Below are 27,925 nucleotides of genomic sequence, written 5' to 3'. Positions count from 1 at the left end.
CAGCTGACAGGCAGTTTGTCTTCGGCCCACTGACCCCTGGTGCAGCGGATCTTGAGACAGAGATCTGAGCTTAACTTTACCATCGGAACTGGAGCCTTTTACTTTTACCTCAGCCTCACAGCTGTCGTCTTGGTTTTATATGTTTCGGAGGAGTCTTGAGCAGGAGTAACATGCAATCCGTGTCTTGAAACCCACGGATGGTTTGGCTGCTCCACCATGGCAAAAGTATTGTGTGCACCAGGGCTTTTCAAGCAAGCAGAACTATATTTTATATTCTAATAAATGCTGAAGGAATGTTGAAAATAGGATACAGAGATATAACAGGTAAAATGACCACATGGAACCTTGGTTTTATTCTGTTGCTAACATAATGTATGTTTTCCAGGCTTCTATAATTGTAGACAAGCTGTCCTCAAGTGGTGAAGTGAGTAATTCAGTAAACACATCACAGTTTGACATTAATTAAAAGAGGCATTTTGCAGTCTGAATTTGACACCTTTCCCCCTTTTCCTCAGCTGAATCCAGCCCAGCTGCAGCAGCTCGGCTCCCTCATTGTGGGGGTAAAGACGGAGGATTTGCTGAGCCTCACGTCTGACAGGCTGCTGTCGTCCCTGCATGCTGTTGCCCACCACATACCAGCCCTCTGCCCACCACACAAACAAGGCCTCCGCCCGGCACAAGCCAACGCTATCGCCACCAAACTGTGGGTAAGGCATACATTTGGAGCAGTGAACAATAAGAATTTCTTGGAAAAATCTGTTTTTTGTTGTTTTTTATCAGTTAGCCTGTCTTTGAGTTAAACAAAAATCTTGGAAAATGTTGTTTTCATTATTTCACTTACTTTTAACCCAGAATGCTATATATAATGCATTTTAAACACAAAAGGTCTTCACTTAGTCGTCTCTGACAGCTGCAACAGTTTTGCTGGTATCTTTCCTCTGCTTGGATCAGGGCTTTCCAGAGGTGGTTAACTGGAACGACGTGGAGCCTTTGCTTGATTGCACACCACTGCTCAGTGTAATGCCCAGGATTCGCGTGCTTGTCAACAATGTAAAACTCTCCAGTACATCCACAACATCCTGGAACACGCAGCAGGTGACACATCTCATCCTGTAGAAGTAGTGATATTCAAAAAAGACAGTAAAGTTGGATTTTGAAATTTATATACATTACCATAAGCAGAACAGACGCAAAACTCTAGCTACATTGATACAGTGTATTTATCCAGCTCACAAACACTCACTATTTATGTAAAAACATCTAACACTAAACCTGTGACTTTTACTTTGTACCATGATCTCCTTATGCTTCCTCTAATTAAATATACTTCCTCTCTTTGTCATGTGAAGGTGTGTATGACAATATCTCGATTAGCTACTAAATTATTAAGTTGAGAAGCAAAAGCCAAGACGTCATCATCACTGACACTATGAATGGACCAGCATGAGACAAAAACTGTCCTGATATCAGGTTGCCTTTGTGATGCGATGATCATGAAAACTGAGGAAGAAAGCAGCACAGAACCACTATGTAAACACAATGACATAACACAACATTTTTCCATTTTCTTCCCCAGGCTAAAGCAATTTTCAAAGAGGTGCTTGACAGGAACCCAAATTTGAGCAAACGGGATTTCCTGTAAGTTTAATTCATTTCTGTGATACATGTGTATGCAGTCAGTGCATTTATCAGCTGATGCTTGAATTTTCTCACTCTTTTTGAACCGTGTAGGTTGTTTTTAGCATCATTTTGCAGCTTCAGTGATTAGATTGAGGCATTTATTGACCCTCACCTCTTTGCGTGAGCAGGAGACTGGGAACACTGGGTCAGGGTGTGAGCTGCAAGTTCTTACAGAAACAGTTTAAGGATGATCCGTCGCCTTCCTCAGTGAGAGACTTCCTGGCCTTCCTCAGACAGCAGCCTGGTCTTCTTCACACCTCACTGGTAAATTGCCTGATGCAGTATAAGATGTCTTACTTCACTGAAGATATTCTGCATGTAACGTATATCCGTACGACCACTGCTACGTGTCTTCTGTATTCCTCGGACAGAAAAACTGTGTCATCAAGGAGCTGAAAGAGTTTGCGTTCTTCTCTGAACTGCTTGAAGATTTTGGAGCTGAGCTTGCTCTTTCCATGCCGTAAGTCAAACCTTGGCATGGTACACTCAACTCATCATAGGCTGATAAGAATTGCTTGTTAAAAATCTTCATGACTGGTCTTTCTTTTTGGAAAGAGAATATATGTGCCAGACTTCACTAATAGACTGATTCACTCATCGTTCGATTCATACCGTGACCAAAACTGATTTTTAAACAGCAATTTAAAGATTCATACAATGTAATGAAAAATAATCTTAATTGTTTTCTTCCTGTGTATGTGTGCCGTTGCCTGCAGGGTGAGCACCATTAAGAAGTTTTCTACTAAAATGATGGACACTCTGAGGAAGATGATTATCGAGGACTCTCGTCACTTTCTCTTGCTGTCTCGAGCAAAGCAGCAGCTGTTGGTGGACAAAATAGCGCAAAGAATGGTAAAACAGCTATACTTCTTTGTCTTTTTTGTATTTTAAAGTTAAAGGCATTAGAGGAGATTTTATTTCCTACGACTTTGAACGTAGCACGCGGATGCGCACATACAACCTCTCCCTCACCCCCCTCTAACCTCCCCCCTCTTAACATTTACGAAGAAACGCCCCCCTCCAGAAACTTGCGTAGCACTCGTGAAGTTGTCTTTTACGGCTGGGTCCCCCTGGATCTTCATCTGCCATTATGTAAAGAAAGATGAGCAAAACAAGTCGCCAGCTAACTACGAAGCTATACCAAAGCAACACATACAGAAAACACGTAAGTCCAAGGCGTACGTAATCTACGTAACTAGGCCTGAGCCGGAAGATTTTTGATTGACAGGAAAGGGAGTAAAGCAAACGCCTCGGTCTGAGCGCGTTGATTGGCTGATGTTTTTCAGGTCCTGCCATGTCCACAGTTTTTTTTTTTTTTTTTAAATTCTTTTAGAGACCATACATACAAGTCCACTAAAGGTCAGTATATTCATTTTATGTGAATCAGACAAATTAAACAAAAAAACATCCTCCATAATGCCTTTAAGTGCAACAAAAGAAGATTGAAATCCTCAATTAACATGTTACCATTATTGATAGTTGATATCCCCTTTGACAAGTCTGAAGTACTTGCCAGTCTGTTTTAGACCTAGAATACGCAAGTAGTTCCTTGTCTGTTATAATATTTCAGGAAGACGGCCACTGCAGCTCTGATTAGTGGTACTATGGGTTGTTCTTTACCTTTTGATAACTGCTGCAGCTGTGTTTGAACACAGTTTTAGTTGATCTTTCTGTATTGTTTCTAATCTTTGTGAATTCGCACCATCAGATTGTTCATTTTGTCTGACAGTTCTTTTCTATGTGGAGCCATGATGTGGGCATGCAGGTAGATACAGCCCATAGAGCCAAAATGGAGCGAATTCTGGCTTTGACAGCTCCTTTAATAACCATGTTAATGCTGTTAGCCGTAAAATCAATGATACTTTTAATTTGGTTTCAGTGATCACAGGTTTCCTAACTTATTTTCCAATATTCACAGATGTTTTCACTTTAATGATGTCGAGTTTCTACCTTGTTTCCTGTATTTTTAGTATAGAAATTCTGAAGTATTTATTTTTAGATTATTTGTAAGAGAAAATACCCACCCACTTAACTCAGAAGTAATGCAGTTATTGAAAAGTTTTAAATCATTTGGCGTTGGAGTGATATTGCACATTGCTGTGTACTGTATATTTGCTGTGTGATCAGAGCTCTGTGCGCTCTGTCTCTGCAGGACATGTACACAGGGGTGTTCACTGAGGAGGAGTTCCGTTCACTCGGCATTATGGCACCGTTTGTGAAGGATGAGGTTTTCATTCGGGTGGACCGCAACTTCTTCATTGAAAATCTGGATTTCCTCAAAGAGCTCTGCTACAGCAGCAGCAAGATGGAAATCATGGCTCGTATCCTGGAAGAACCTGCTGTCTTTGGGTAACATTAAAACAAATATAAGGCTAGGACTGTTCGATGCAAGACAATACTATAGTAACTGACGGCTAGTTTCTTGCCAGGTCCCTAACCCCAGCAACCAGTGTTTTAAAATGCTGCTTTTTCTACTCAAACAATTTAACTACAGTTCCAGAAGTCTACCAAATGTTTCCACAGTGGTGCTGTTTAGTGTCAAGGCGCTCTTTGGGGAAACTTCAAGCACACGTGATGTTTCATTTGGAGAGAATCAAGCACCATGATTCGTGTGTGGTGGACTGATGAAGAGAAACATTATCCAGCATCAATGATTCCTTTATGAGTTCATTCAAATCAGAAATTCTTGATGCCATGCATTCTGAGATATTTTCTTAGAGGGACATGACTTTACTTCTTGTACACTTCAGTATTAGAATGTTTGAATATTTTCATGAGTCAAAATGCTCCAATCCACAACTCTAAGTTTGCTAACTCATCACTCCATTTGCCTATTGTTGATGTCACTAGCATTGAGGTCCACATAGTCTTTCCAACCTACGCTGTTAATGTTAAATATAAACAAAAATAATACAATAATTTGAGTGTTGTTAAAATGTTTTATGTTTGTTTGTAACTGGAACTCTGATGAAGATCTGACCATTGAAAGGGCTCACCTACTTTTTCTTGTCATATTCCGCATCTCAAAACAACATGAGCAGCTTTCAAAGTCACACATTGCAGGTTTTTGTAGTGTAGACAGACTTCTCTATTCAAATTGGGGAGACTTTTTTTGATAAATCTGGTATCACGCATATGATACTTTGCCATTTTGAGAGCTGAATTATTCAGCAAATTTTCAAGCTTCTCTCAGAAAAAAATCAGCAAAGCAAAACTGAGGTTTTGAAGATGTAAATTGTAGAGTTTTGTAGGGACTGTGAGGGAAAACATGAAAATTATTACAATCATTATCTGGAAGAAGTTTGACATGACAAAAGCTCTTTGTATACCAGCTATTCAGACAACTGGAAACCATGGAAAGATGATAAAGTGATCTAATGTTTCCTCACAGCCCAGTCCAAAACTGGAATCAGACAACACTCAGTCAGGTGGACCGGTTTCTCTTCTTTCTGCCTACAAGCAAACTGCAGGAGATTTCTCAGGTGAGTATATTTTTATTCTAAGCAGTAATTCATCTTAGTTGCCTCTGAAACTGGACAGTTTTCTCCCCAGACTGAAGAAAATGTAAAATTTCTTTTTGTAACACCCATAGTGGGGCTTTGTGATTGGAACTTGATCCCATGACATGTATAGCCAACAAGAGTTGCAAAGAAATCCCTCAGGTATCACATCTCCAGCAGGTGTCAGGATCAGGTGCTGAGGTCCCTGTTTTCCTGCGTATTCGTGTGTTGTTGTTTGTGTTTCTGCAGGTGTTGATGACTGTGGGCCGCATAGAGAAGGTGTTCATGAGCCATCGTCAGTGGGAAAGTGGGGATGTGGGGATCCACTGTTTGAAGGAGAACGAGAAGGAGAAAATCTTTGATCAGCAGGAGTTTGTTCTGCAGTTCTTCCTGGGCTTCCTCAGAATGCGTCCCAATTCACGTAAGCATCTCAGTGATTTCTAAAATCTCTGATATGATATAACACAATACTGCGCCGTTTGTGTTAATATGCCACACATCTTTTAAACAAACAGAAGACATTAATCAAACAATCACTGAAGAAATAGTCTCTATTTTAGGATACAGGCTTATTCTCCTTTTTGCCAAGAGTTAGGTGAGAAGATTGATATCAGATAACAGCTGGTCTGCCTCTGTCCAAAACGTAACAAAATACACAGACAGCACATCTAACACTCATCAGTTAGGACTTGTTCCTTTATCTTAAGGTGTAAAAACAACATATTGTGTTTCTATGTGAAGTTACATGTAGAACTGTTTCTTGGTTCGGTACAGGTACTAAATGGAGGCTGTGAGGTTGCTAGGCAACCAATGAATGTTCAATGTCAAACCAGTCTTTTAATGTATAACAATCATCAGCCACAGTTACTATTTAAACACAGTGTAGGAAATAAAAACAGAGAGCTTCAACTTTAGTGTTTGTATGTAAATGTGTGTGTGAATGGGTGAAAACGAAACACATTATAAAGGGCTTTGTAGAACTTAGATGAGGTTAAAAGACACTCTGTAAGAGCAAACCATTTAACATTTAATGATGCAGTCTGCTATTTATATATTTGCTGCTATTTATTCATAGACTGTGTAAATCACATTATAGCAAATTTCACTTTGTAGCCACAAATGAAATTGGAAATACGAATAGGTGGCATTCTAGTACGCACTGTCTGCTGATTAAAAAAAAAAAGCTTTATCTTTAATTGAACAGGTTACTGTTTATTAAATGTTAATATGTCCTTAATTACAATATATGGTGCAACCAAAGATATACATATGAGTTTATTGCTGCTGTAGTTGTGTTTGCACTCACTAGATGATGTGGAAAATGACATCTGCTCAATGCAACCCTTAAACAAATTATCAGTAAACAAACAAATATGGTATGGGGCTGTATCTCCACTGTGGCTATAAGACTCTGTTCCCGGCATCATTACACTTAGACAATGCTCCGTGGTTGAATCTATCTGTTGACCCCTGCTGTATGTCAGCAGCATCTCCTGATCAGATATTTGTGCCTGTGTCTTCTGCCAGCGGCTCCTATGGTTCCTACCTGTGAGATCCTGCACACAACAGCTCCCTCTGTCTGGACCCCCAACAGCCTGATGAACATGCCGTCATCGGCCTTCTCCACCTGTCTGGAGCTGATAGGTCAGGACCCGTTCCTCACATCCTACCAACGCGAGGAGGTGCTGAAGAGGGTCAAAGAGGTGCAATTCATTTGTTATTTACTTATTCTGAGGCCATAGATAGGAGTTAACCTCCTCAGTTCAGGTATTAATTCTGTTTGTCTGCTCTGTCTTTATTGTAGATGTACGGTCCCGTCTCCTCCTTCTCCCAGTCTCTGATCTTTCAGCTAGGTGTAATAGTGACGAAAATGTCCTTAGAGGAGCTGGGTGCCCTCCGACTGACTGAGAGAAGGAGCATTGCTACTATGGGTGCTGTCAGTAGCTGGAACGAGAGACAGGTAGCTGCTTTGGCCACAGCAACCAACATGCAGCACACATGCAGTTACTACTCTGAACGCATTGAACACTGTGCATGTTGGTCAAAATTAAGACTAGAATCTAATGTGACATGTTCTGTTGTGTGCTTTAGAGTAGAATGTGAATGTTATAAAGCACTTCCCAGTATAACCTCATGTAGCTCAACAGGACAACAAACTAGAACTTTAAAAGTGACCATGAAATTGGATGTAAAAAAAGGTATTCATTTTAGCTGGGGGTTCCTCATAAATTGAGTGTATGAAAAGCATATCTGAGTCCATCCATCCATTATCTGTCTACTGCTTAATCCTCATAAGATAAGATAAGATACGACAAGACAAGACAAGACAATCCTTTATTATTCCCCACGTCAGCGGAAATTTCCTGTGTTACAGCAGCAAAAATCTTCCAGAGCAGCACTAACCATATGTACAGTAAAGATAATAATTATAATAACAATAATATATACAATATATACAAGAATGAAGGATGAAAAATGAATAAATCGAGTATTACTACACTATAAATAAATGACATCAGCAAAAAGTGGCTTGTGGAATAAATGTAAAAGTGCAAAAAATACCAGCAGTGCAAGGAATTGTACAGATAGAGACAAATATACCAAGTATACTCACATCCACACCTATGGACAATTTAGAATCACTGGTAAGCCACAGCTTGTCTTTGGACTGTGGGAGGAAGCTGGAGAACTGGGTGAAAACATGCACAGGGAGAACATGCAAACTCTATGTAGAAAGATCCCAGGCCGGGAATCAAAGCTGGACCTTCTAGCTGCGACCATCACTGTGCCGCTTATATCTTAATCCTAACTCTTGTTTTCATCCTAGCTGGCTTTATTATTTTCGAACGTGTTGAACTCCAGCAGGAAGAGTCCAAGCCAGCTTGACTCCAGCACACTAGTGGCGATGGGATACATTGTGTGTGGTGCTACAACAGCAGAGATAAAGTCTTTCAATAATGTAGAGTTCAGGTGAGCAAAATGAACGCAGATACTCTTAAAAAATGCTTCTTTTCCAGCTGAGCTTGATGCTTGAATTTTGCTCTCTGCTTGTGCTGTGTCTCCCCCTGCTGGCTGCAGTAAGGCGGTGCTCTGGCTGGGTCGGCTCAGGCTGTCCTGTTTAGAGGAGCAGCTGCTGGCTCTTGTTCAACTGCTGATCCACCCTCTTGCTTTCGGAGACATGAGTTCATGGGGGACTGATGTGTTCATTGAGATCGGAGTCCTGGCAGGTATTGGTTATTTCGTGTATCCACCACATGGTCATTTACTAATGCATTTTAAATTCCCCATCCTGCCTTGCACTGAGCTTATGTTCAATCCACCTGCACCTTAAATTACACTTCTTGTAAATACTGTAACGCCGTTCCTTATTTAACCATACTGCTCAATTCATGTATAGTCACTGTGCATTTTTGAACCATTTTAGCACCATGTATACATTATTTGTTGTCAATACAGTATTTTACTTTATTTTTTTGTCTCAGCACATTTCATTCATAATTTCTAAAATTAATTTTATTTATTTTATTTTGACTGCTACTGCTATTGTTGCTAACATTCTGTGTCCAACTGCTCTACTGGCCTTGAATTTCCCCCAGGGGACAAATAAAGTTTTTGAATTGAATTAAATAAAATGGAATGCCATGTATACAAATATTTGTTCTGTAGCTTTATGCATTGAAGAGAACTGCACTAAATGACCTGGAGCTAGACGAAAAAGTCTTTATTCTCAGTAGAGTTGAGACATCTGATTTAATAGCTTTCACAAATACCTCATTCGTGTTGCTTAGTTGACGTTATGGCGCTCACAAATTCAAATGAAAGCCATTTTGTTCCTATAAAAGTTCTCTGCAGCTACCTTATTGCTGGATCTCAGTGTTTCTGACTCATGCAACTGCTGCTCTGCATCACTCTGCTTGCTTCACAGCTGCTCTTCCAGACATAGCCATGTCAGCTTTGGTGAAAGAGCAAGTTGAAGGAATCTCACCTTTGGCTATCTCAATGATATCACCTCAAAAGTTTAATGTAAGTCAGCGAGACTATTCCATTTCACATTTTTTATAAGCTCATATGATTTGTACTTTAAAAAGATGTTAAAAACATGGTAATCCGTACCTTCTGTATCGCATCTTAAATCTGTCTCTCTTTTCCTCTATTTTTGTATCCATTTTGTCATTTTCTCAAGGTGACATTTGACTCTAAAAAGATCGCCATGTTGTCCTACAATCAGGCCATTGCAGTAACTAAAGACCAGCTTGATCGTCTATCCCAAGTTCAGAAATCAGCTCTTGCTGTGGTAATGAACCCCTGGGAAGATCAGCCCGTGAACTTCAGAGGTAAACCACAGAAACTTTTGAAACTCACTAGACCTCCAAAAAATATAAAGAAGGACAGTTTTTAGAGACATTCTTTGTTTTGTTGTGTTTAAACAAAATTCTGTTTGTCTGGTGAACATCAACTAATCCATATCAGAGCCTTAACCAAAGTTGGGTCCATCTCCAGTGCTAATATCATACAGTGCTGCAAGCTGTATATCAGTATTAATAGTATATTGTCTTGGAAGTTAGTATGCAGTGAATTAAGTACTTGATGGTTGCTTTAATGAATATATCTATTATTGTAATGCTAAAAGGTTAAATAACCTCCATTTACCAGTCACTTTATTCTTTTTGCTTGCACTCATTCTGGTTGCACTATTCTGTTCTGGGAAAAAAAATTACAACCATTTTTGCTTGCTCTTTTGCTATTATTATTATTATTATTATTATTATTAATAAATTTAAAATTTAGAATTTAAAAATTATTTAATTACATTTAAATTTGGGGCTGCACAGTGGAGCAGTGGTTAGCACTTTTGCCTTGCAGCTAGAAGATCCCTGGTTCAAATCCCGGGGTGGGCCTGGGATCTTTCTGCATGGAGTTTGCATGTTCTCCCTGTGCATGTGTGGATTTTCTCCAGGCACTCCGGTTTCCTCCCACAGTCCAAAAATATGCTGAGGTTAATTGATCACTCTAAATTGCCCGTAGGTGTGAATGTGAGTATGCTTGTGTGTCTGTATATGTAGCCCTGTGACAGACTGGTGACCTGTCCAGGGTGTCCCCTGCCTTCGCCTGAGTCAGCTGAGATAGGCTCCAGCACCCCCCATAACCCTAGTGAGGATAAAGCGGTATATAGAGGATGGATGTATATATGTATATATTTCTATTAGTATATTTGTTTAAAACATGTTACAGCTGGTACCGGAGGCTCAGATGCAGGAAATGAATGAGTAGACAGATTTGCAACAACAAATTTATTCTCACAACCAGGAAGAATACAGAACTGCAACCAGAACCGGAACTAGCTGTACAACTCAGGGTGAACTCAGGGAACCAACCTTGGAGCCTCTAGAGGCAGGGAAGACTAATAACAAAACAAACCTAAAAGCTAAGGTTAACCCACTGTCGGTAACACCAAGGCAGGAGAACAAAATAAAAAGGGAAATCTAACTAAGCAACCAGAACTCTGCACTAAAACCCAAAAGCTCAACCCAAACTCCCCCTGCACATGATCTGCTGATGACAGATGACACACACCTGGACTCCTCATCAGCACAGCACACACCTGCAAAGAGAGAGAGATTCCTGCCACAGCTCAAAGCCTAAGCTGTGGCTGTAACAAAACATGTGACTTTGCATGTTTTAACACCTCATTTTCCAAAGAAATTAACACATTCTTGCCATCTGCAGATTGCACTTTAACAAAGCAAAATACCACTTATTCTCAATCTCCCTAGGCGCTATGATGCATTGTCATTGTATTTACAGTGTTTTGTGGTGATAATTCATAGCAGTTATATTTTGCAATCCTCTACATTTGTACTATTTCACTGTGTCCCTGCAGGGAGGTTACTGGGGCTGGCACCGAGCCACGGTCCTGTGTGTCTCACACTGGTACTGCTGATGCTGCTGACCGTCCTGCTCTGTCCTGACACATGACCCCACTCACCCCAGCTGGATCAGGAAAGCTCCTCATCCACATAAATTATCTCATTTATCTGTACAATACCAACCATTTTTGAAATACGCAGCACTTCAGGTTTTCTGTACTGTGTATTTAATGCTTTCACTTTGATATCAACAACCAGCACTGAAGAAACCAAATACATAGATTAATTTATAGAATAACAAAAAGTGTAGGCTACATTTTTAGCAGCAAATTATTCCAATAGAAGCTGAATTATTTTCATTGCACTTGGTGTATTTGTTTTTTTATAAACCTTTGTGAACCCCTATTGTCCTGATGTATCCTTCTCAGGGATGTGAAGCCATATCCAGAAAAACAATCCAAAAATAGAAATATTTAAATATAGTTCATATACAGTTATTATTGCAAACCCACAAACCTGTTGACTTCTGTGAAATATATTTGTCCAAGTAACAACTTCAATATTTGCTATATTTATAAATGCATTGTAAGCTATCTTGATTACAAAACATGGACATAAAGCGCAGACAGACCTGGTTGTTTTAGTATTGATCAACTTCAGTGTTTTGTTGCTGTGAGTTTTGTATTGTTGTGCGCACTTTCCAGTGTGATTAATATGGATCCAAATTATTAAATTGAACAAATCTTCCTCTGATTGACTATTTATTTATTAGTACATTGTCAGGGCTGTACCCGTAGAATACAGCTTTGTACAGTATTCCACCCCTTCATGTGTTCACTATATTCACTAAGACATGTCTATTCCTGTTCTTTACCAATAAATAAATAAATAAATAAATACATCTGTCTGTCTGTCTGTCTGTGTGTGTATGTATGTATGTATGTATGTATGTATGTATATATATATATATATATATATATATATATATATATATATATATATATAATGGATTTATTTCAGTCTAAGTTGAAATACTGTCTATTTTACTTCCTGTTATATGAGTAAAATACACCATTATGACTATTACAAAATACAAAATCATTCATCAATATCAAATGATAAAGAAACTGAAATTTTAAAAAAAACGTACAGACTTGTTTGCTTAGTCACAATATTGCATTTACTATGTTATAGTGAGGATAAAGCGGTGTATAGAGAAGGGATAGATGATGGATGGATGTTGCAGTTTGACTTAAATAAAAAAATAGTGATTAAAACAAATATAGTACTGTTTAATGAGTTTTGCTATAGAATGGTGCTAGAATCCGTCGTCCTGCTTGTGTTTACTATTTAAATAATTAAAAAAATACCCGGGTGGTTGCAGGATCATGTTGCTGGGAGCAGTGGGGACATTAGATAAGGCCGGAATGACGTCCAGAAGGTGGGAGCAGTTTCTGAACGTGGCCAACGGGCTGCAGCAGTGACTTTACAGTGAGCCTGTCAAACACAAGCAACACAGCCAACATGGCGGACTGGGGTGAGAAACTAAGTTGGGAAGGATAGCTTTCTGTACATCATCCGCTTCTCCTAGCTTTTGTCTTACGAGCTCATCACTCTGTTATTGCCAAACTCGGTCTTTAGATGTGGATTGGCCTAAAAAATTTCATGTTGTCGTTTTTACAGACGCTGACACCTTCGAGCCGGAGGAGCCGATTAAAAAGGCGGCAGTGCAGGACAAATGGGAAGGCGAGGACGAAGATGAAGATGTTAAGGTAAATTGTCGTGACTAACGCTGCTATGGTGTTAGCTGTGTGTTAGTTCTGTCGCTGCTTGTGATCTGTTAGCCGGTAAGTTTCGAGCTAACGCCGGGCTAAGGCCGTTGTCGGCTCGGCCGTGATGCCATGCTTCATCGCGGTTTCTGGCTGCCTGTCAACCCCCGAGACCGTGTTAGCTCCAAGCTAACAGTAGGCTAACTCATGTGGCTCCGTTGGGCAGCCTGTAGTAACTCCAGCTCAGCTAACGGGAGGCTACTATTCAGGCTTCCACAGTCGCAACGGACAGTTAATAGGTTAAATGTTAACATACCAGCTGATGGCAGTGGATTAGACATAATTTCTGTGCGCGAATATTCTGTGTTGTTATTTGGGAGATCACATTTAGCGATTTAACTCTTGAACAGTCGAGCTTAATTTTCACAACGTAGCTAGAAGCTAACCTCTTGCCGGGCCACTCAGCTAGCAAACTTGCTAGCTCCGGTGTCAGCTTACGTCTGAAAATGAGCTTTAACGTTAGGTAACTTCGACGATGGCGTCGTTAAGTGGCTTGGAAGTGTGTGGTTGGTTAATGTAGATTGCTGCCGATCCCGTGGTTGCCCAAAGTTGGCTGCATTAGATGATTATGGGAGATTAGCGTTCGTGTCTAGCTTTGAATTCCCTCAGCTTGAGTCACATTCAACATGAGGCGGCGTTAGCTTGCTAACCAACTTTAGCCTCAGTCAGATGAAATCATCATCTGGGTTGATGACTCAACTCAGCCAAGAACTAGGCCTAGAACTTTCTGACTTAACAACAGGCGTTTTTCAGTAGGAATGTGCTGCTCGCTTGATATTGCAGTACAGGTGGCTACTATGTGAATGACGACCGGTTTCTGTCCAGAAACCTCAGATAATTGACCCGTGGAAAGTGCTGGCAGAGGCCTCTTCAATTGTCCAGCTTTCTGTCACATATGTTGTTTTAACCAAAGACAGAATTTGGTTTCACATCCTGTATCTACTAACACGTCTGATTTAGGAATCAGGGTTACTGTTTTGTTGTAAATCAGGAACTAACACAATTAATTACCGCCCAGAATAAGGGATAAATTTGTAATCCCAAGGGCTTTGTTTTGAGTTATTGTTGTTTTTACAACAGGCTGATTGTCAAAGTTTACTGAATAGCCAGGTGTTTAACATTTAGTTATTCCATGTACAGTTTAAGTATTGAATTTGACAGCTAAGAGATGTGTGTGGGAAGAACGTCAGTTGTTAAATGAATGGAAAGTATGATGTGTACAGTATATGATTATCAGTGACCATATGGCTTTTTCTGGAGTACAGTAGGCCACTGCCTACTTGGCAGACCTTGATTTGCTTGTTTGAGCTTTGTTTTTGGGTCAGTCTCCAGTACTAGTGGTGTTTTTTTAAAGCAGTATTTAGTAGGGCAGGTGTAATTTACATAAATCTATCAACATTAATATTACACTAAAACAACACAGTATATCACAGTATGGAATATGTATGAAAAATCACACATAAAATAATGAAACTGATGTTCCAAGCCATGAAGAATTGCAGTGTAAATGCTTTTTAAAAACATGACATCTAGCTCTGATTTATTTAATTATTTTAGAACAAGCATTAATAATATAATCGCACCATTTAAGTCCAACAGAATCAGAAAAAATGAAGTTGTCGTTTTTTCCCATGCCGAGTAAGAAAGTATTTGTTAATGTGGATAGTCACACCCAGGAATGCTCACATGTAATGACTGTTTTGTGTAACTGCATTGACTTAGACAGTAAACCTGTCCAAACCCTGTATTATTCAAATCAGGTTAGATTTGTAGCTATAATTGTTAAGACAAGAAATAAAACAGTTGATTGTCCAAAAATGATTTGGCAGCTATATTTATTATAATATTGTTTTCAGATTAATAGAATGTAATACTTTTCTTGAACATGTTTGATTGATTGTACATAGAATATTTTATGGTACCGATTGGTCAAAACCACATGATTAAGGATTGTAGCATCTTTATTTTGTCTGTTTGATAATCAAAGCAAGTAATTGATTAGAAGAGACATTTTTTTTTACAGTTGTGTGTATGATCTACTGTGTAATACAACCTTTTTGGTTTTTTGTTGATTTTTATTAATAGGACAACTGGGATGATGAGGATGAAGACGAGGAGAAAAAAACAGACGAGAAAAAAACAGGTATGTATTCACTTTCATCTGTTTTTCAAGAACATAATACATTGTGTGTTAATCAGTGGCTGTTTTTTATGTAAATTAAAATATTTTGTCATTTCATTTTTCAGAGACAAAGGTTTCTGAAAAGAAAAAGTTGAGTGAAAAAATCAAAGAGAAAGAAAACCGGTTAAAGAAAAAACTACAGGAGAGAGAGACAGCGGTGAGTTTCTAAAATGTATTCTTCTGTGTCTTCAATGTTTTCTAATTCACAAAATCATTGTTCTTGTTTTCATCTCTAATTTTGATGCAATTCTGGTATTATCACAGCAACAAGAACTCACTCCTGAAGAACAACAAGCAGAAAAATTAAGAGTGAAGAAATTACAGGAAGACTCAGACATGGAGTTAGCAAAAGAGGCATTCGGTAAGATGTGATCAGTTTGCAAATTTATAAACTTTTAAATGTTAAACTAAACTACAAATGAAACTTTAATTTTATGATACTACTCGATACTGAAAAATTATATATAAAATCATTACTGTGTGCTTGAGGAATATTAAAATTGCCATGTTTTTGTGCTTGTTGAGAAGTACCATCACACCGCTTTTTTTTTTTTTTTTTGGAAATGTATTTTTCTCTCACTGGAGAGTGAATGGCTGTTGAACCAGAACAGCATGTTCCAAGAGGTGTTCTTAATTAAATGTGTGATAACCTTATGTGGTCTAGAGCCCAAGTGGTACTGGATTTCTGAGATTGATCAGTTTTTCTGTGTTTTAGAATGTGACCTGCTTGTGCTCTCTGGTGGACAAACTATATAATGCTAAATGTGTTTTCAAATGAACCTCTAACCTGTTACGACATTTCTAGTAATTTCTTGGTGCTTATTGGCCAACTCTGACATCATTGTAAGCATAATAATCTGCAGTAAGCTAATAAAGCACTCAAAGTTCAGCTAGGTAATGAGTATATTCAACAGCACCAAACTGGAGATGTAATATAAACAACTGATCTTTGCCTCTGACCCTGTTTGTCCTGAGAAGAGACATCCAACTGCCTTTTCTTTATATTTTTCAGGTGTCAGCAGCACTTCAAACAGCGTCACTGGGATCGATGCCATGTGTCCATCTTCCAAAGAAGACTTCACAGAGTTTGAAAAATTGCTGAAAGAAAAGATAACCCAATTTGAAAAATCTGTGCATTATTCAAGTTTCTTGGATTCATTGTTTCGGGAACTTTGTATTTCATGTAAGAACAGCATCTGTAACAGCTTTTACTGAAGAATATTGTTACACCTTATTGTTATTAGTACTTTAAACTTGCCATCAGTAGCTTCAATAACAATTTTTCTTCTTTGCAGTGGAAGTAGATGACTTGAAGAAAGTCAGTAATTCTCTGTCAGTTCTACTTAGTGAAAAACAGAAACAAGAAAAAGTAAGTAGCAACACCCTTGTATTTTCTCATACATGAATTAGTAGTTTATAAGCAGTAGGGGGTGCTCTTCTCCTAATCCAAGCTAACAATGTGTGTTCAGAGTAAAAATTTACTGTTAGTCTGGTAGTCTATGTGGTTACAGTAATTGTAAGTCAACAGTCATATATTTGTGCTACGCCAGTTTACCAACAGCATTGATAATGTGGTTTGTTGCATAATTCCATAAGAGAACTGAGATCAAATTGGGAAGCTGCTTGTAGTCATAGTGTTTCTAAGTCACTTTTTTTTGCCTTTGCAGCAAAACAAAGGAAAGAAGAAGAAGAAAGGGGTCATACCTGGAGGCGGTTTGAAAGCACAGATGAGAGATGACCTTGACTATGCAGCGTTTGATGGTGGCTACGCCCAAGACTATGAGGACTTCATGTGACACTGGCTCCATCACCACTGCCCTTTTCCCCTCCCAACCCTCAGAAATGCAGCTGTACATTCTAATGCTGTCCAGTGCCATCCTGGAAAATCTGAACTATATGTTGCCCCCTTCATTTTGCTTCAGTGACCAGAGGGACTATACCAGGGAGCATCCAGTCTCACCACTCTTTATGTTCTTACATATGGAATTGCCTTTTCTCTGTCTCATTCAGTCTCAACTCTCTCTCATACACACGCACACACACACAATCATGATCTTGGTATCTGTTGGGTAACCCGGCTCCAGTGGAAAATACATTGTAACTGCTATTGTCTGAGTTTTGCGGGGCTAATTTTTTATCAAATGTTGCTCCTGTCAAAATAGCAGATACAGTATTGCAGTTGTAAGTGTAGTGACATAGAAACACAAGGTTCTATGCAAATTCTCTAACCAGAATGTCATGTATATATTATAGGTCTCACTTACCTGTGGAGGGTTCTCTCACAGGAAAGTGTATATAGTATCTATAACTTTGGTTGCCAAATGCAGAACAATTATTCAGTACATCGTTCATCTTTATCTCTGGAAAGGTTGCATTTTAGGTGATTTGAGACTGACTCAACATGTAAGTAGTAGTTGTAATTTTACAGAGAGAACATGACATTCACTGTAAGATAAAAGGGATAGACAAGTATAATAAATGTGACTTTAAAACCTCACAGCCATTCTCTTGATACATCTCTGGAATATCCTTGAAATACGGAGCAAAGAGTGCTTATAGGTATTTTTTGTGCATGACAAAAATGTAATTTACTAATTTGATTTCTACTAATGCAGAAAAAGTATGGATCAGGCAAGTGGACTAACTTGCTACAACTGGTCTCCTAATCATTGCTTCTGCAGGCTTGTATCAAGTGTGATGAGGAGCGGGGGCTTATGGGCTTCACCCCACCATGTCTTCATATGGGCTACAGTTAGTCAAAAGGGGCATATTTCTCCTTTTTCTTCTCTAGCAATTGACCAGTTTCAATGTTACATGGACAATTGGATACATGCAATGTGGAAGAAACAGCATCTGCAGTGTTTTATAAGCATCTAATTTAATAATCACTGGTCAAAAGGACAAGTTTTGGTGTCATTCTTGTTTATGTTGATTACAGTGACTAATAAAAGCTCAGATTTGTAAGACCTGTGTAATAAATACTCTATTTACAGTTTCAAGTAGATATTTACCACAGTAAAATTGAAAATGTAAAGTGGGAGAAAAACAATGCAAATATTCATTTGGAACAAGATGCAAGAAATAAGCCTTATTTTGTTACGTAGTCACTTAATTTGAAAAAAAAAAAAATCAGTATAAAATGTTTGAACCAAGATGTTAGGTTAACACCATGCAGTCCCTTCTCAATTGTAGGTGTTCATTTGGTCTCCATATAGAGCCTTGATCTTCAGTTTTGTTTAGCTCCTAGCCTCTGCACGTCTTCCTGCAGGATTTCTGGTGCTGCGTCTACGGCTGTTGCGGGGTGTGTTGGCCCGCTGCCGACGTCTGTTCTGCCTGCCTTCTCTCACCACGCTTGTCACTGTCTGACCTTGAGAACCTTGCAAGGCTTGGAAGACACTCTGGCGAGTCACCTCACGGTCTCCACAAGTGAACGTCAGCGCTATTCCCTCGTTGCTCTTCATGACCCTAGATGTACCATCAGAAGTGCCATCAAAGCAGCGCCCAAGTGCAATCTCTTTTGCTGTGCGGGGATCCTGGTCAGTCACTGTATAAATTCCATAGTTATGGCCGAGAGGGTCAAGAGGTGCCAGCATGGTGAACTCATTGGTGTCATTGTTGACAGCAAGGGGCAAGTGGTTGACCAGATACTCCTGGAGCATTCCATTGACAAAATCTCTCTTGCAACTTCCTTGTGGGATCACCTTCACCAGGGTGCGATCTACACGTTCCTGATCATACAGCATCCCACTGCATTTGAACTCCAGGCACACAGCTGAAACAGTTGCCTGGTCCATGTCACGGATGCTGCGAGTGTCTCGGAGGCCATACAGCTGGCCTACTGTCTTGGGATGAGTGCCACCCATGTTGCGGGAACGCACATTGATCTCATGTGGGCTGTTGATTTTGATCTTGATGTAGCATGCCCGGTATTCCATAGGCTTGGGCCACCAACTCAGGTAATCCTCTGTCCAGCTCATTGGATCATCTTCATTGAATGGCACGGTGTTATAATCATAGCGGTCACCTTCAACTCTTGAGAAGCGGAAGTGTGCTGCACTGAACGGGGCCTCCTCGCATTCTTTTAAGTTCTCAAATGCGTACACTGGTCCGTTGCCTTCCTCAGCTGTGTTTGGACTCGGTTTTGCCACATTGATATTGAATGCTGTCTTCTTCACTCTGGGGTCCTCATGGTCAGTCCTCCTGTAGTTCAGCTTACCCAGATAAGGCTGAGGCACTCCGACGAGGTTGGGATTGAGTTTGGGAGCAGAAGGGACAGCCTCCAGTTCCTCACCTCCGAGGTTGGCCATGACGTAGGCAGAGTAGGCATCAGGTTTTGTTCATCGCAGAAGGCAGGAAGACAGGCTCCATTGGGGCCCGTGACGACACTATCAAATCGGCCCCAGGCACGTGGGTTGGAGGAGTAACCAGCTGTGGGCTCCATGTTTATGAGACTCACCACCACTCCTTCCACTTGCTCACTGGGCATGAAGCGTTCACTGCGGAAGGCCCTCACTTTCACATAACACCTGCGGTTCTCTGGGACATCCAGATTAAACAGACGTCTCTCTCTGATCTCCATGTTTCCAATCAAAAAGGTTCTCTCCTCCCTCTTGCCTCTTTTCTTCCTCTCCACCTGCAGACTTCCCTCCTCTTCCCACAGGCCAGTTTCAGGATTCAGTGACCAAAGCTTCATAGTGTTGAGATGCTCAGACATCCTCACCTGAGCAGAATCCAGGAACACCTTCACTTCACCTGCATTCAAGGGCTCATTGTTTTCCTGTCCTCTGAAGTCAACTGAAAACATGCCATAGGTTCTCAGTGGCAGGGTATCGCCTTCATCTCCAACAAAATTGAGATCACTTTGAGCTGCAGCAGCTGTGGAGATGTCTCTGGGATCAAGAAATGTCACACTAGCGTTAACTTTACCTGTGAAGACTTCTCCGTTCTCCTTATAGAAAGAATGGGGAGGAATCTCAATTTCAATCATTGCCTCCTCACCTTCTACCTCACCAAGCTCCAGAGTGTTGGTTTCTGTTGAGCTGATGGTCACAGGAGCTTTCTTTCGTAGAAGTTTGATCTCATGGTAAACAGCTCCTCCTTTGGTGTTAAATGGAAGAACCTTTGTGGTGTTGACAAACTTCTGCATGTTGTCCACAAAAGTCAGAACAAGCCTCTCTGTGTCTGGAGGGACTTGGACAGAAAAGTACCTTTGTAGCCTGTGCGGCTGATTCTGACTCCATTCATGAAGATATGGCCAAATCTCATTGGTTCACCATTGTCTGCAGCAATGGCCCTACCGTGAACAATGATCTTGGTGTCTACACATTTCTGGCACCCACATTCCGTCACCACCATGGTGGGAAGCTGGTACCCTTGGCATGTTAGCTGTCTCTCCTCCATCTTTGCCACACCACAGCAGTAAGCCACTTTGTCTTTGCACCTGATACCACTGTCCAGCTGTCCTGCACATGTACTTGAGGGACATTTGCCCACATCGTAGTAGTATGAGTTTGTGCTGTTTTGGTAGCAGTCATGTGGAAGACGTGTGAGATGAGATTCAGGCTTCGGGTTGCAAGAAGGCTCATCTCTACCTGTGGTTGAGATGAAAAAAATCAAGTTTTGTTTTGACATTTATCAAAGTTAAATATACCATGTACCCTACTCATAACCCTCAGTGTCAGCATGTGTTCACACCTAGGATTTTGAGGGTAGCTGGTTTGGTCTTAATAGCCCCAGATGGACCACTTGCTCTGCAGTAGTACTCTCCGGCCTGCTCAGAACGCAGATCCTTTAGGACCAATGTGCTCTCAGACTGTTTCTCCATGAGACTGTTGTTGTGAAACCTGTCGGTTCCCACACAAGAACACACAAATAGCAGATTTAAAGGCATGACATATCTTGTATTTTTGAGAGTCAACATGAAATGACTCTATGGGATTCTAAAGTTGTATTGTCTTTGAGCTAAATTTTGAATATAATGAGTCTTACCATTGGTACTTGTCTGGCTGTGGTGTTCCTGCCACTTTACAGCAGAAGGCAGTACTTTTTCCTTCCCTCCTGGCCTTACTCTCAGGGTTGCTCAACACATGAAGTTTCTCTGACGATAGAAATAAAATAACATGTTACTGCTATGCCTCTCAGGAAGCTTAACACACTTCCTGTGTGTAAATATGAGGCTAAAATCTTGAAGCAGACATTTACTGTACCAGTTCTTTTCAGCTGGACACTGAGGACTGAGGTGCGTTCAGTGCTGCTGGGCACAACAACGTTAAGTGTGGCGTGACCCTGCAGGCTGATGGTAATGGTTGTGTTGCCATCAGGGCAGATACCAGGGATGCGAAAATGTCCATTGTGGTCTGTGAGAGTAAGGAGTTTCCCAGAACGAAGTATGGTGGCCCCCTCAGCAGTGAGACCTCCAGCACTGCGTACTGAACCCAATAGGGTGTGCTCCTCACACATGCAAGCATCACAGTCGGCGTTCACCTTCCCCATTACACAGTGCAGGGAACAATCTGAAGAGTAGAATAAAACAAGCACAAAGTTTTGTGGCTTATTGGGTTAGCAATTTCTTTTGCAAATATAACAAATGTTTATGTTAATTCAGGGTCTGACCAAAAGGAAGTGCAGAAGAACCTGTCCAGCAAAGCCAAAGCTAACTCACCGATCTTTGGGCACTCAGGTCCATTGCATGCTTTCCCTTCCACTTTAAGCCCACTGCAAGGCATCGAGCCAGACTGGCAGTTTCGATGGCGAAGCTGCACCCCCACTTGACCGCAGAGAGCGGGGCAGGAACTCCAGTCTGACCATGGACCCCAAGCACCCTTAATAGTCACACTGTTTTCTGATGGGGAAAAGTATAAATAACATGATAGAGTAAACTGTTAATGAATAGGACTTGAGTGTTTGGCATCTGAATGAATAGTAAAGATACTGATCACCAAACCTTTTGGGCAGAGGAAACGGACTGCGTAGTTGGAGCAGTTGCGTCCAGGACTTTGCTCCTCATTGAGGCACCAGAAGCCCACGGTTGGGTCAGCATGGACAGTCTCCCCAGTTTCACGCGCTGGAACCCATTCAGTGGTTCTGGCTTCAATCGCTCGTGGTGTCTCACATACTCGGGCACGGTAATAGAACCGTATGGCTTCGAGCTGCTCATAGTCTCCACGGCCTCCAGGATGATCAACGTTGAACCATGTGGTCCAGTCATAGTTGTCTAGAAGGAGTTCAGAGTACAGAAGCACATATGACCTGAATGGCAGCTTATGCTTACTGTGTTCAGCATATCTACCATAATTTAGAATCACAACTAAACCAACAAGATGATTGTGCACATTTAAAAATATATTTGATTTAACATTTTATAACAGTTACCCTCAGAGTGGTAGACAGCAGGACTAGACTCTTTGTCTCTTCTCCATGATCCTGCAAAAAACATCAACAAAAATCCCAAATGAGTGACGGATTCTATAACCACATCTCAGAAGAGTAGTGTATTATTATTTATATGCATATATTAATTTCAGCATATACATATCTAGCAATTAGCTGTAGTTAGTACTCTATACGATGCTCTCTTGAAAACAGTGAACGTCCATACATTGCATTTTATTTCATCAAACACTGGTGACTGGCCAACTTTGGTACATTTTTTAGTTTTAACTATGATATATGAGTGCTGAAAGAGACAAGCTTAAGCCAAATTTTCCATTGCAAAAAGGTTAAAGAAGGGCAGTGTCTAGAGTGCCGTTAATCATCACTATAATGTGTACTGGTGGAGTGTGAGAGTTGTGGTTTTGAAAGCCAAATAGCTTAAGAAAGATTTTTAAAAATCTAATTCAGTTGTTGCAGTAATGCTGCCAGCTTGAAATACAAATAATACCCTGTCTTCGCACTGAGAAAACAAAGTCAGGGATAAGGAAAAATACAGTACTAAGTAGCAGTGATTTAGAAAACATGACACACTCAAAAGAGTTTAGTTTAGCTGTAGAATAATTAAACAAATAAGAACATGATCTCATCTGATGTTTATGTGAATAACAATGAAATCATGTTTATATTTAGACATTGTTTGACTTTGTGCTCTAAATGTTGAGATTTCAGTGTAAATTTTCCATTTTATCAGCCTGTCTCTTGTATTATTTACTGACATACTTATTTACTTTAGTTATTGTGTATCAAAATGCAAGTGACGCCATGACATTTCAGATCAATAAAATGTATATATTGCTGTAGGACGGGTCAAGCACTTTTCAATACGTGACCCAGTAAAACACTGAAAACGAGTGTTGGCATCGTCATTGCAGACCCACCTTGAGCTGTAACAACAGTGACTGCAGTGATTCCCAGGAAAAGCAGATGAGGCGACATTCTCACACTCTGACCCCTGAACTTTCACCTCTGGTAATATTTGTTTCACGCTGGAAACTCCAAAGAAGATAAAGCCTGGCAGCAGAAACTCCTGATGGGAAGATGAAGTTGAAACATGTTCCATGCTACGAACTTTCAACACACATATCACACTTACCCGCTGATGAGCCAAATAGACAATAATGTGCTCAAAGAAAGAAAAATTGGACATTTAAAAATGACTTGCAGACTAAATACAACAATAGTTCATATCTAGAATAAAAAATGTGCCTTTAGGTGTGTGTCTTTTAGGTTTAAGGGTGAAAAAAACATGGCTGGACAGAACCCCCCCACTCAGATTACACATCTGTGTTTGCTATCACCATTTGTCAAGGGAACCCTCAAACATTTCTGCATCCACTGTTGAAATGCTGGCTACACAATCCAAACACCCACACACAAAGTTTGCATTTGTACAGTTTATATTAGAAAAAACGCTGGCAAAATCGTACACAACAGGGTGATTTTTCACCTTTGTTTTTAAGCTAAAAAAACAGGAGGGACACTAATGAAATAATTGCAACACTGTTTAGGATTAAGCATGACGAGTTCAATGATAGAAATAACAGAAAACTATTGGCAGAGATACACACAATTAATAACAATCTGAAATCTGGCCTCATGTGAAACACATGTAAGGTTTTAAATTACAAATGACAAATATTCAAATTAAAAGCACCAGAATTAGGATAAACTATTCACTTTCTGACTTAAACCACTACGGCAACTCACAAAATTTTTAGACGTGCTTGTAACTACCATCAAGTTGCACTTAAATTGTGATGCTACCACCTCTCTATACAAATGTAACTACATAGTTCGCAGATTTTTAGGGACGCATGACCTTGTGTAATAATTTTTTTCTTACCTCTTTGTTGAGCAAACTATCTCAGTCCTGAGCTTGTGCCTTTATATTTGTTGTAAAGGAATGTCCTCAGATTTCTGTCTCACATTTCTCCTCTCCCCCTCTGTTCCTCGCTCTGGTTCAACACAGTCCTTCACATCTCTTTTATACCTCTAAGCAACCCTCCCTCCTCTCTCGGCAGCGTGCCACATTGTCATTTGATTACACTATTAGCTTCATAATTTGTCACCTCCCTTGTATAACTGTGACATCCAATAGCTATTCGATAGTGCTACATATGAAAGAGGGACAGTCGGGGGGTCTGAGGAACAAATGCTGGTGTTCATAAACTGACCCTGTGTGTGCAGGATCAATGCTGATTGAGTCAGATTGAGCGTTTGTCCTTTGTTCTGCCTGCACGTTTCTGTTTCATCACTCTGCGTGCTGATGACAGAAGAACACCTTGTGTGTGATTATGATGCTGCATACTAAGTTTCTACTGTGTTTTCAATACAGCTGCTTAAAGCACAAAACATTTGTAGCAATAAAAATCGTGAATGCTGCTTTAAACCACCCAAAGAAGGCAAATGCATTCAAATGCAAACCATTTCAAATTTTCCCTTAAATGGACCTTGAGTTAAGTTTTTTTTTTTTTGAAGATTGTTACTGTGAAGCAGATTTAAGCCCATGTCCTGAGTTTCAGAGGGGTTAATAACATTCTGTACCTGTTTTTTACATCTCATACATGTCTACATTTTGTTATGTAATGAGCAGATGGTTTGATCAGAGGCCATTCTTTACCTCAGTCACAGAGCGAGTCTATAAAAAGGAATTTAAAATGGAAGATTTTAACTAAAGAATGCTGAGTGAAACATTATGTCATTGGAGGCATGACGTCAGTTATCAGACAACTACTTATTTACACATTTAGCAATTACAAAGCAACGTTCATTTCGTGTTTTTGCTTGTTTTTTGCCTGTTTACTTAGTTTCCTGAGGGAAATATCTGGCTATTTTGCTGTTAAATTCTTCAGTGTGTTCAGCAATTTTATCTGGTGTTGAGCAAATTGCGCATAGTTGGTTTTTAGAGCTTTTTCACTTCAACCAGCTGGGAATTGTGACTATTTCCCACATCATGAAAACACTGAGTGGACCAAAAAACAACAAAACACTGAGCTAAAAGACACTGGGAATCTCTGCAGAGGTGCAGATTCACCTTACAATCCTCATCACTGTGAGTGACCCTTCTCACATTCCACATTTGCTTCATTGTCATTATCAAAAACACTGATTACAGCCACTTTTAGTGCTTTTTCCCCTTTAATCCAGACAGAGACAAAGTCACAGACGGAGAGAGGATGTGGAACACTGTCTGTCACGTCTGTTACAGATCCCGTAAAGTTGCCAGTATCTGTTGTTTTTCCACACAACATTCATTAGCTGACCTCATCGAGTGAATTACAAGGCAAAGAACACTCAGTACGGGAAGCAAACAATGTGGTACCAGGCCAGGTAAAGAGACAAATGACTGGTGTTAATGGTAAAGTTTGGTCAACTAGTTGATACATAAAAAAGAGAGAAAAAAATACACTTGTGCATATATGCATATGTACTACTAAGGATAAGGACAGAGTTCATCACAGAGGAAAAAACAATCATGTTCAACAAGTATGAGGCTTACGTCATGTTTACCTTCATCTAATGATTCTGTTTCCCCAGACGAGGTTGTTTGCTTTGGTGTGAGGAAATAAATGTCAGTTTGGTGAAGTTCAGAGACAGTTTAAGATGCTCCATGGAAATCATCCGTAATCTTTTTTCAAGACAGTGGTAGGAAGATTATTGGAAAAAACGACTTATATTGCAATGGTCATACTACATGGTTGTGTGGGAGGCACACAAGCTTTCATTATTATGGTCAAGTAACCACAAAAACCAAAACTAACTAAAGTCCTTTTTATTAAAACAGATTTATGTCGTAATTCATGTGAATGATTTGTGGAAATACATTAATCACATTTACCAAAAACATTTATCCACTAGCATTAATTGTGCCCACTCCAACTGTCAGGTTCTTCCTTTCATGTCCGATTCTGTCCATCCAGAGTGGACGGTAGTTTTCTACGTCACAAGCAGCTTAGTGAAGACAACTTTATGGCACTCTTAAGACCTCAGAGGACTTTATGTCTTTGTAAACAAGGAGGAAAACGGTTGATGGGAATGATGTCAGAGTAGGAAAGTGAGAGAAGTGAGAGACCCACAAAGTTTGGTTTCCAGGCAACAGAAGAAGACACAGCCCACGTTTTGCCAAACAACATGTAAAACTGGACCCCAAACACTTAAATCATGTTGGGCAAAGTCTGTGGAATTACATCAAATAAGACAGGCGATTTTTATGAACGTGATGCAGATCCTAATATGATGCATTATGTCACGCAGCAGGTTCGTTGTCCATCAGGCTTTAAATCACTCAACCTCTGGCAACATCTGCCATCAACAGTCAATTAAATACCCGCTTCATATAATAGCAAACAAATGGAAAGTCGTTTCGAACCTGTTCTCCTTTATGGTGTATGTTTGTGCCTACACTGTCAATCAGTTTCAGTCTAGGATCATCATTCATTTCAGTTTAGACCTTTTTCTCAGACATGAATCAGTAAAATAAGCACATTTATTCAAGTATCTTAGCTGAATATGTCTATTTTCTGATACTTTATGCCTCGCCAATGCTACATTATAGAGATTTCAAACTGAATTACATTAATTGGATAGCTATCGATCTTATTCAGATTGAGAACTTGATCCTCATATATGATGTGATGCACTGTCACAGATCAAACTTGCCACAGTGATAAATAACAGAAAAAACAACAACACTGTGATATTATTTATGAGAACCTTCTCCATTCTGCTTTATAGCTGACTGAAGGTATGCTTTTGCTGACACAACTGCATTCTTACTTAAGCAAGATTTAAAGTGCAGTCCCAACAGAGCGTGACAGTGCTTTTACTTTGGAAAACAACCTGAATACTGTTCTTTGTGGGTTATATTTGATCACATGGCTGTTGCAAAACAGGTTATTGCTTGTTTGTAACTTAATGATCAGTTAACACACTATTGTATGCTGAGAATAATTAATTTTACTAGCGCATTCCAGTAATGTTTGTGGTAAACAATGTTTCATCACGTGACAGATACCTACCAATCACATTAACAAGGGAGATGGGTTGCATTCTTTCATAATAATTAACATTTAGGCTCTTCTAGGCAGCTCATCGTTGTTATATGAGCTCAAAACATCTCGAACTGACACACCGTCAATTACAAAGCTGAAGTCAATCTGAGGAAAGAGACTGTAAACCCAAACACACAGACAATAGAATGCAGTGTTGAAGTTCTAACTATACAGTCCAAAGACATGATGACAACATTTAGATCGAGCTAGAACCCAGACATGGTCACACTTCAGACACACCAGAACCATTGAGGTAAGGACAAAGGTTTCAGGGTTGTAGTTCTCTTCTAGCATTTTTTTCAGCCATATCACACTTTTGTTTAAAAACATGATATATGCAAGATTAATTGGAACTTTATCTAATCTTATCTAATAAAGCTAGTCT

General features: G+C 39.9%; 3 protein-coding genes across 3 annotated transcripts; 2 read left to right on the top strand and 1 right to left on the bottom strand.

Annotated features, from left to right (window-relative positions):
* The first annotated feature begins 319 nt into the window (after positions 1 to 319).
* LOC127532989 (stereocilin-like) lies at positions 320 to 11,948 on the top strand. The gene is made up of 17 exons (XM_051944944.1): positions 320 to 424; positions 516 to 707; positions 952 to 1,095; positions 1,577 to 1,638; positions 1,809 to 1,944; positions 2,052 to 2,140; positions 2,397 to 2,532; positions 3,833 to 4,029; positions 5,072 to 5,162; positions 5,430 to 5,601; positions 6,708 to 6,883; positions 6,985 to 7,140; positions 8,008 to 8,150; positions 8,259 to 8,407; positions 9,106 to 9,203; positions 9,364 to 9,514; positions 11,062 to 11,948. Exons 1-17 carry the CDS (start codon positions 338 to 340, stop codon positions 11,154 to 11,156), a joined length of 2,274 nt encoding a protein of 757 aa, XP_051800904.1. The 5' UTR covers positions 320 to 337; the 3' UTR covers positions 11,157 to 11,948.
* A 494-nt stretch (positions 11,949 to 12,442) lies between these two features.
* On the top strand, positions 12,443 to 17,962 carry eif3jb (eukaryotic translation initiation factor 3, subunit Jb). The gene is made up of 8 exons (XM_022194772.2): positions 12,443 to 12,584; positions 12,731 to 12,819; positions 14,962 to 15,019; positions 15,124 to 15,215; positions 15,323 to 15,419; positions 16,071 to 16,241; positions 16,354 to 16,427; positions 16,726 to 17,962. The coding sequence occupies exons 1-8, from the start codon at positions 12,572 to 12,574 to the stop codon at positions 16,852 to 16,854; spliced, it is 723 nt and encodes a 240-aa protein (XP_022050464.1). The 5' UTR covers positions 12,443 to 12,571; the 3' UTR covers positions 16,855 to 17,962.
* A 126-nt stretch (positions 17,963 to 18,088) lies between these two features.
* On the bottom strand, positions 18,089 to 25,993 carry cilp (cartilage intermediate layer protein, nucleotide pyrophosphohydrolase). Its single transcript, XM_051944854.1, is given in 10 exon segments — positions 18,089 to 19,389; positions 19,392 to 20,257; positions 20,260 to 20,649; positions 20,753 to 20,901; positions 21,047 to 21,155; positions 21,265 to 21,570; positions 21,720 to 21,899; positions 22,002 to 22,271; positions 23,368 to 23,441; positions 25,989 to 25,993. Coding segments are annotated over 10 exon segments (3,444 nt in total). The 3' UTR covers positions 18,089 to 18,294.
* Between the last annotated feature and the right edge of the window lie 1,932 nt (positions 25,994 to 27,925).

The sequence above is a fragment of the Acanthochromis polyacanthus genome, chromosome 2, assembly GCF_021347895.1.
Source record: "Acanthochromis polyacanthus isolate Apoly-LR-REF ecotype Palm Island chromosome 2, KAUST_Apoly_ChrSc, whole genome shotgun sequence".
Taxonomy (NCBI): domain Eukaryota; kingdom Metazoa; phylum Chordata; class Actinopteri; family Pomacentridae; genus Acanthochromis; species Acanthochromis polyacanthus.
This window is presented reverse-complemented; position numbering and strand designations above follow the sequence as displayed.

Bases quoted from the DNA above. Each gene is read 5' to 3' on its own strand.
- LOC127532989 (XM_051944944.1), top strand. From the start codon at position 338: ATGGAACCTTGGTTTTATTCTGTTGCTAACATAATGTATGTTTTCCAG. The intron at 1,945-2,051 runs GTAAATTGCCTG...TTCCTCGGACAG, and splicing joins GTCTTCTTCACACCTCACTG to AAAAACTGTGTCATCAAGGA. The intron at 7,141-8,007 runs GTAGCTGCTTTG...TTTTCATCCTAG, and splicing joins GTAGCTGGAACGAGAGACAG to CTGGCTTTATTATTTTCGAA.
- eif3jb (XM_022194772.2), top strand. The intron at 15,420-16,070 runs GTAAGATGTGAT...TATATTTTTCAG, and splicing joins GTTAGCAAAAGAGGCATTCG to GTGTCAGCAGCACTTCAAAC. The intron at 16,242-16,353 runs GTAAGAACAGCA...TCTTCTTTGCAG, and splicing joins TCGGGAACTTTGTATTTCAT to TGGAAGTAGATGACTTGAAG.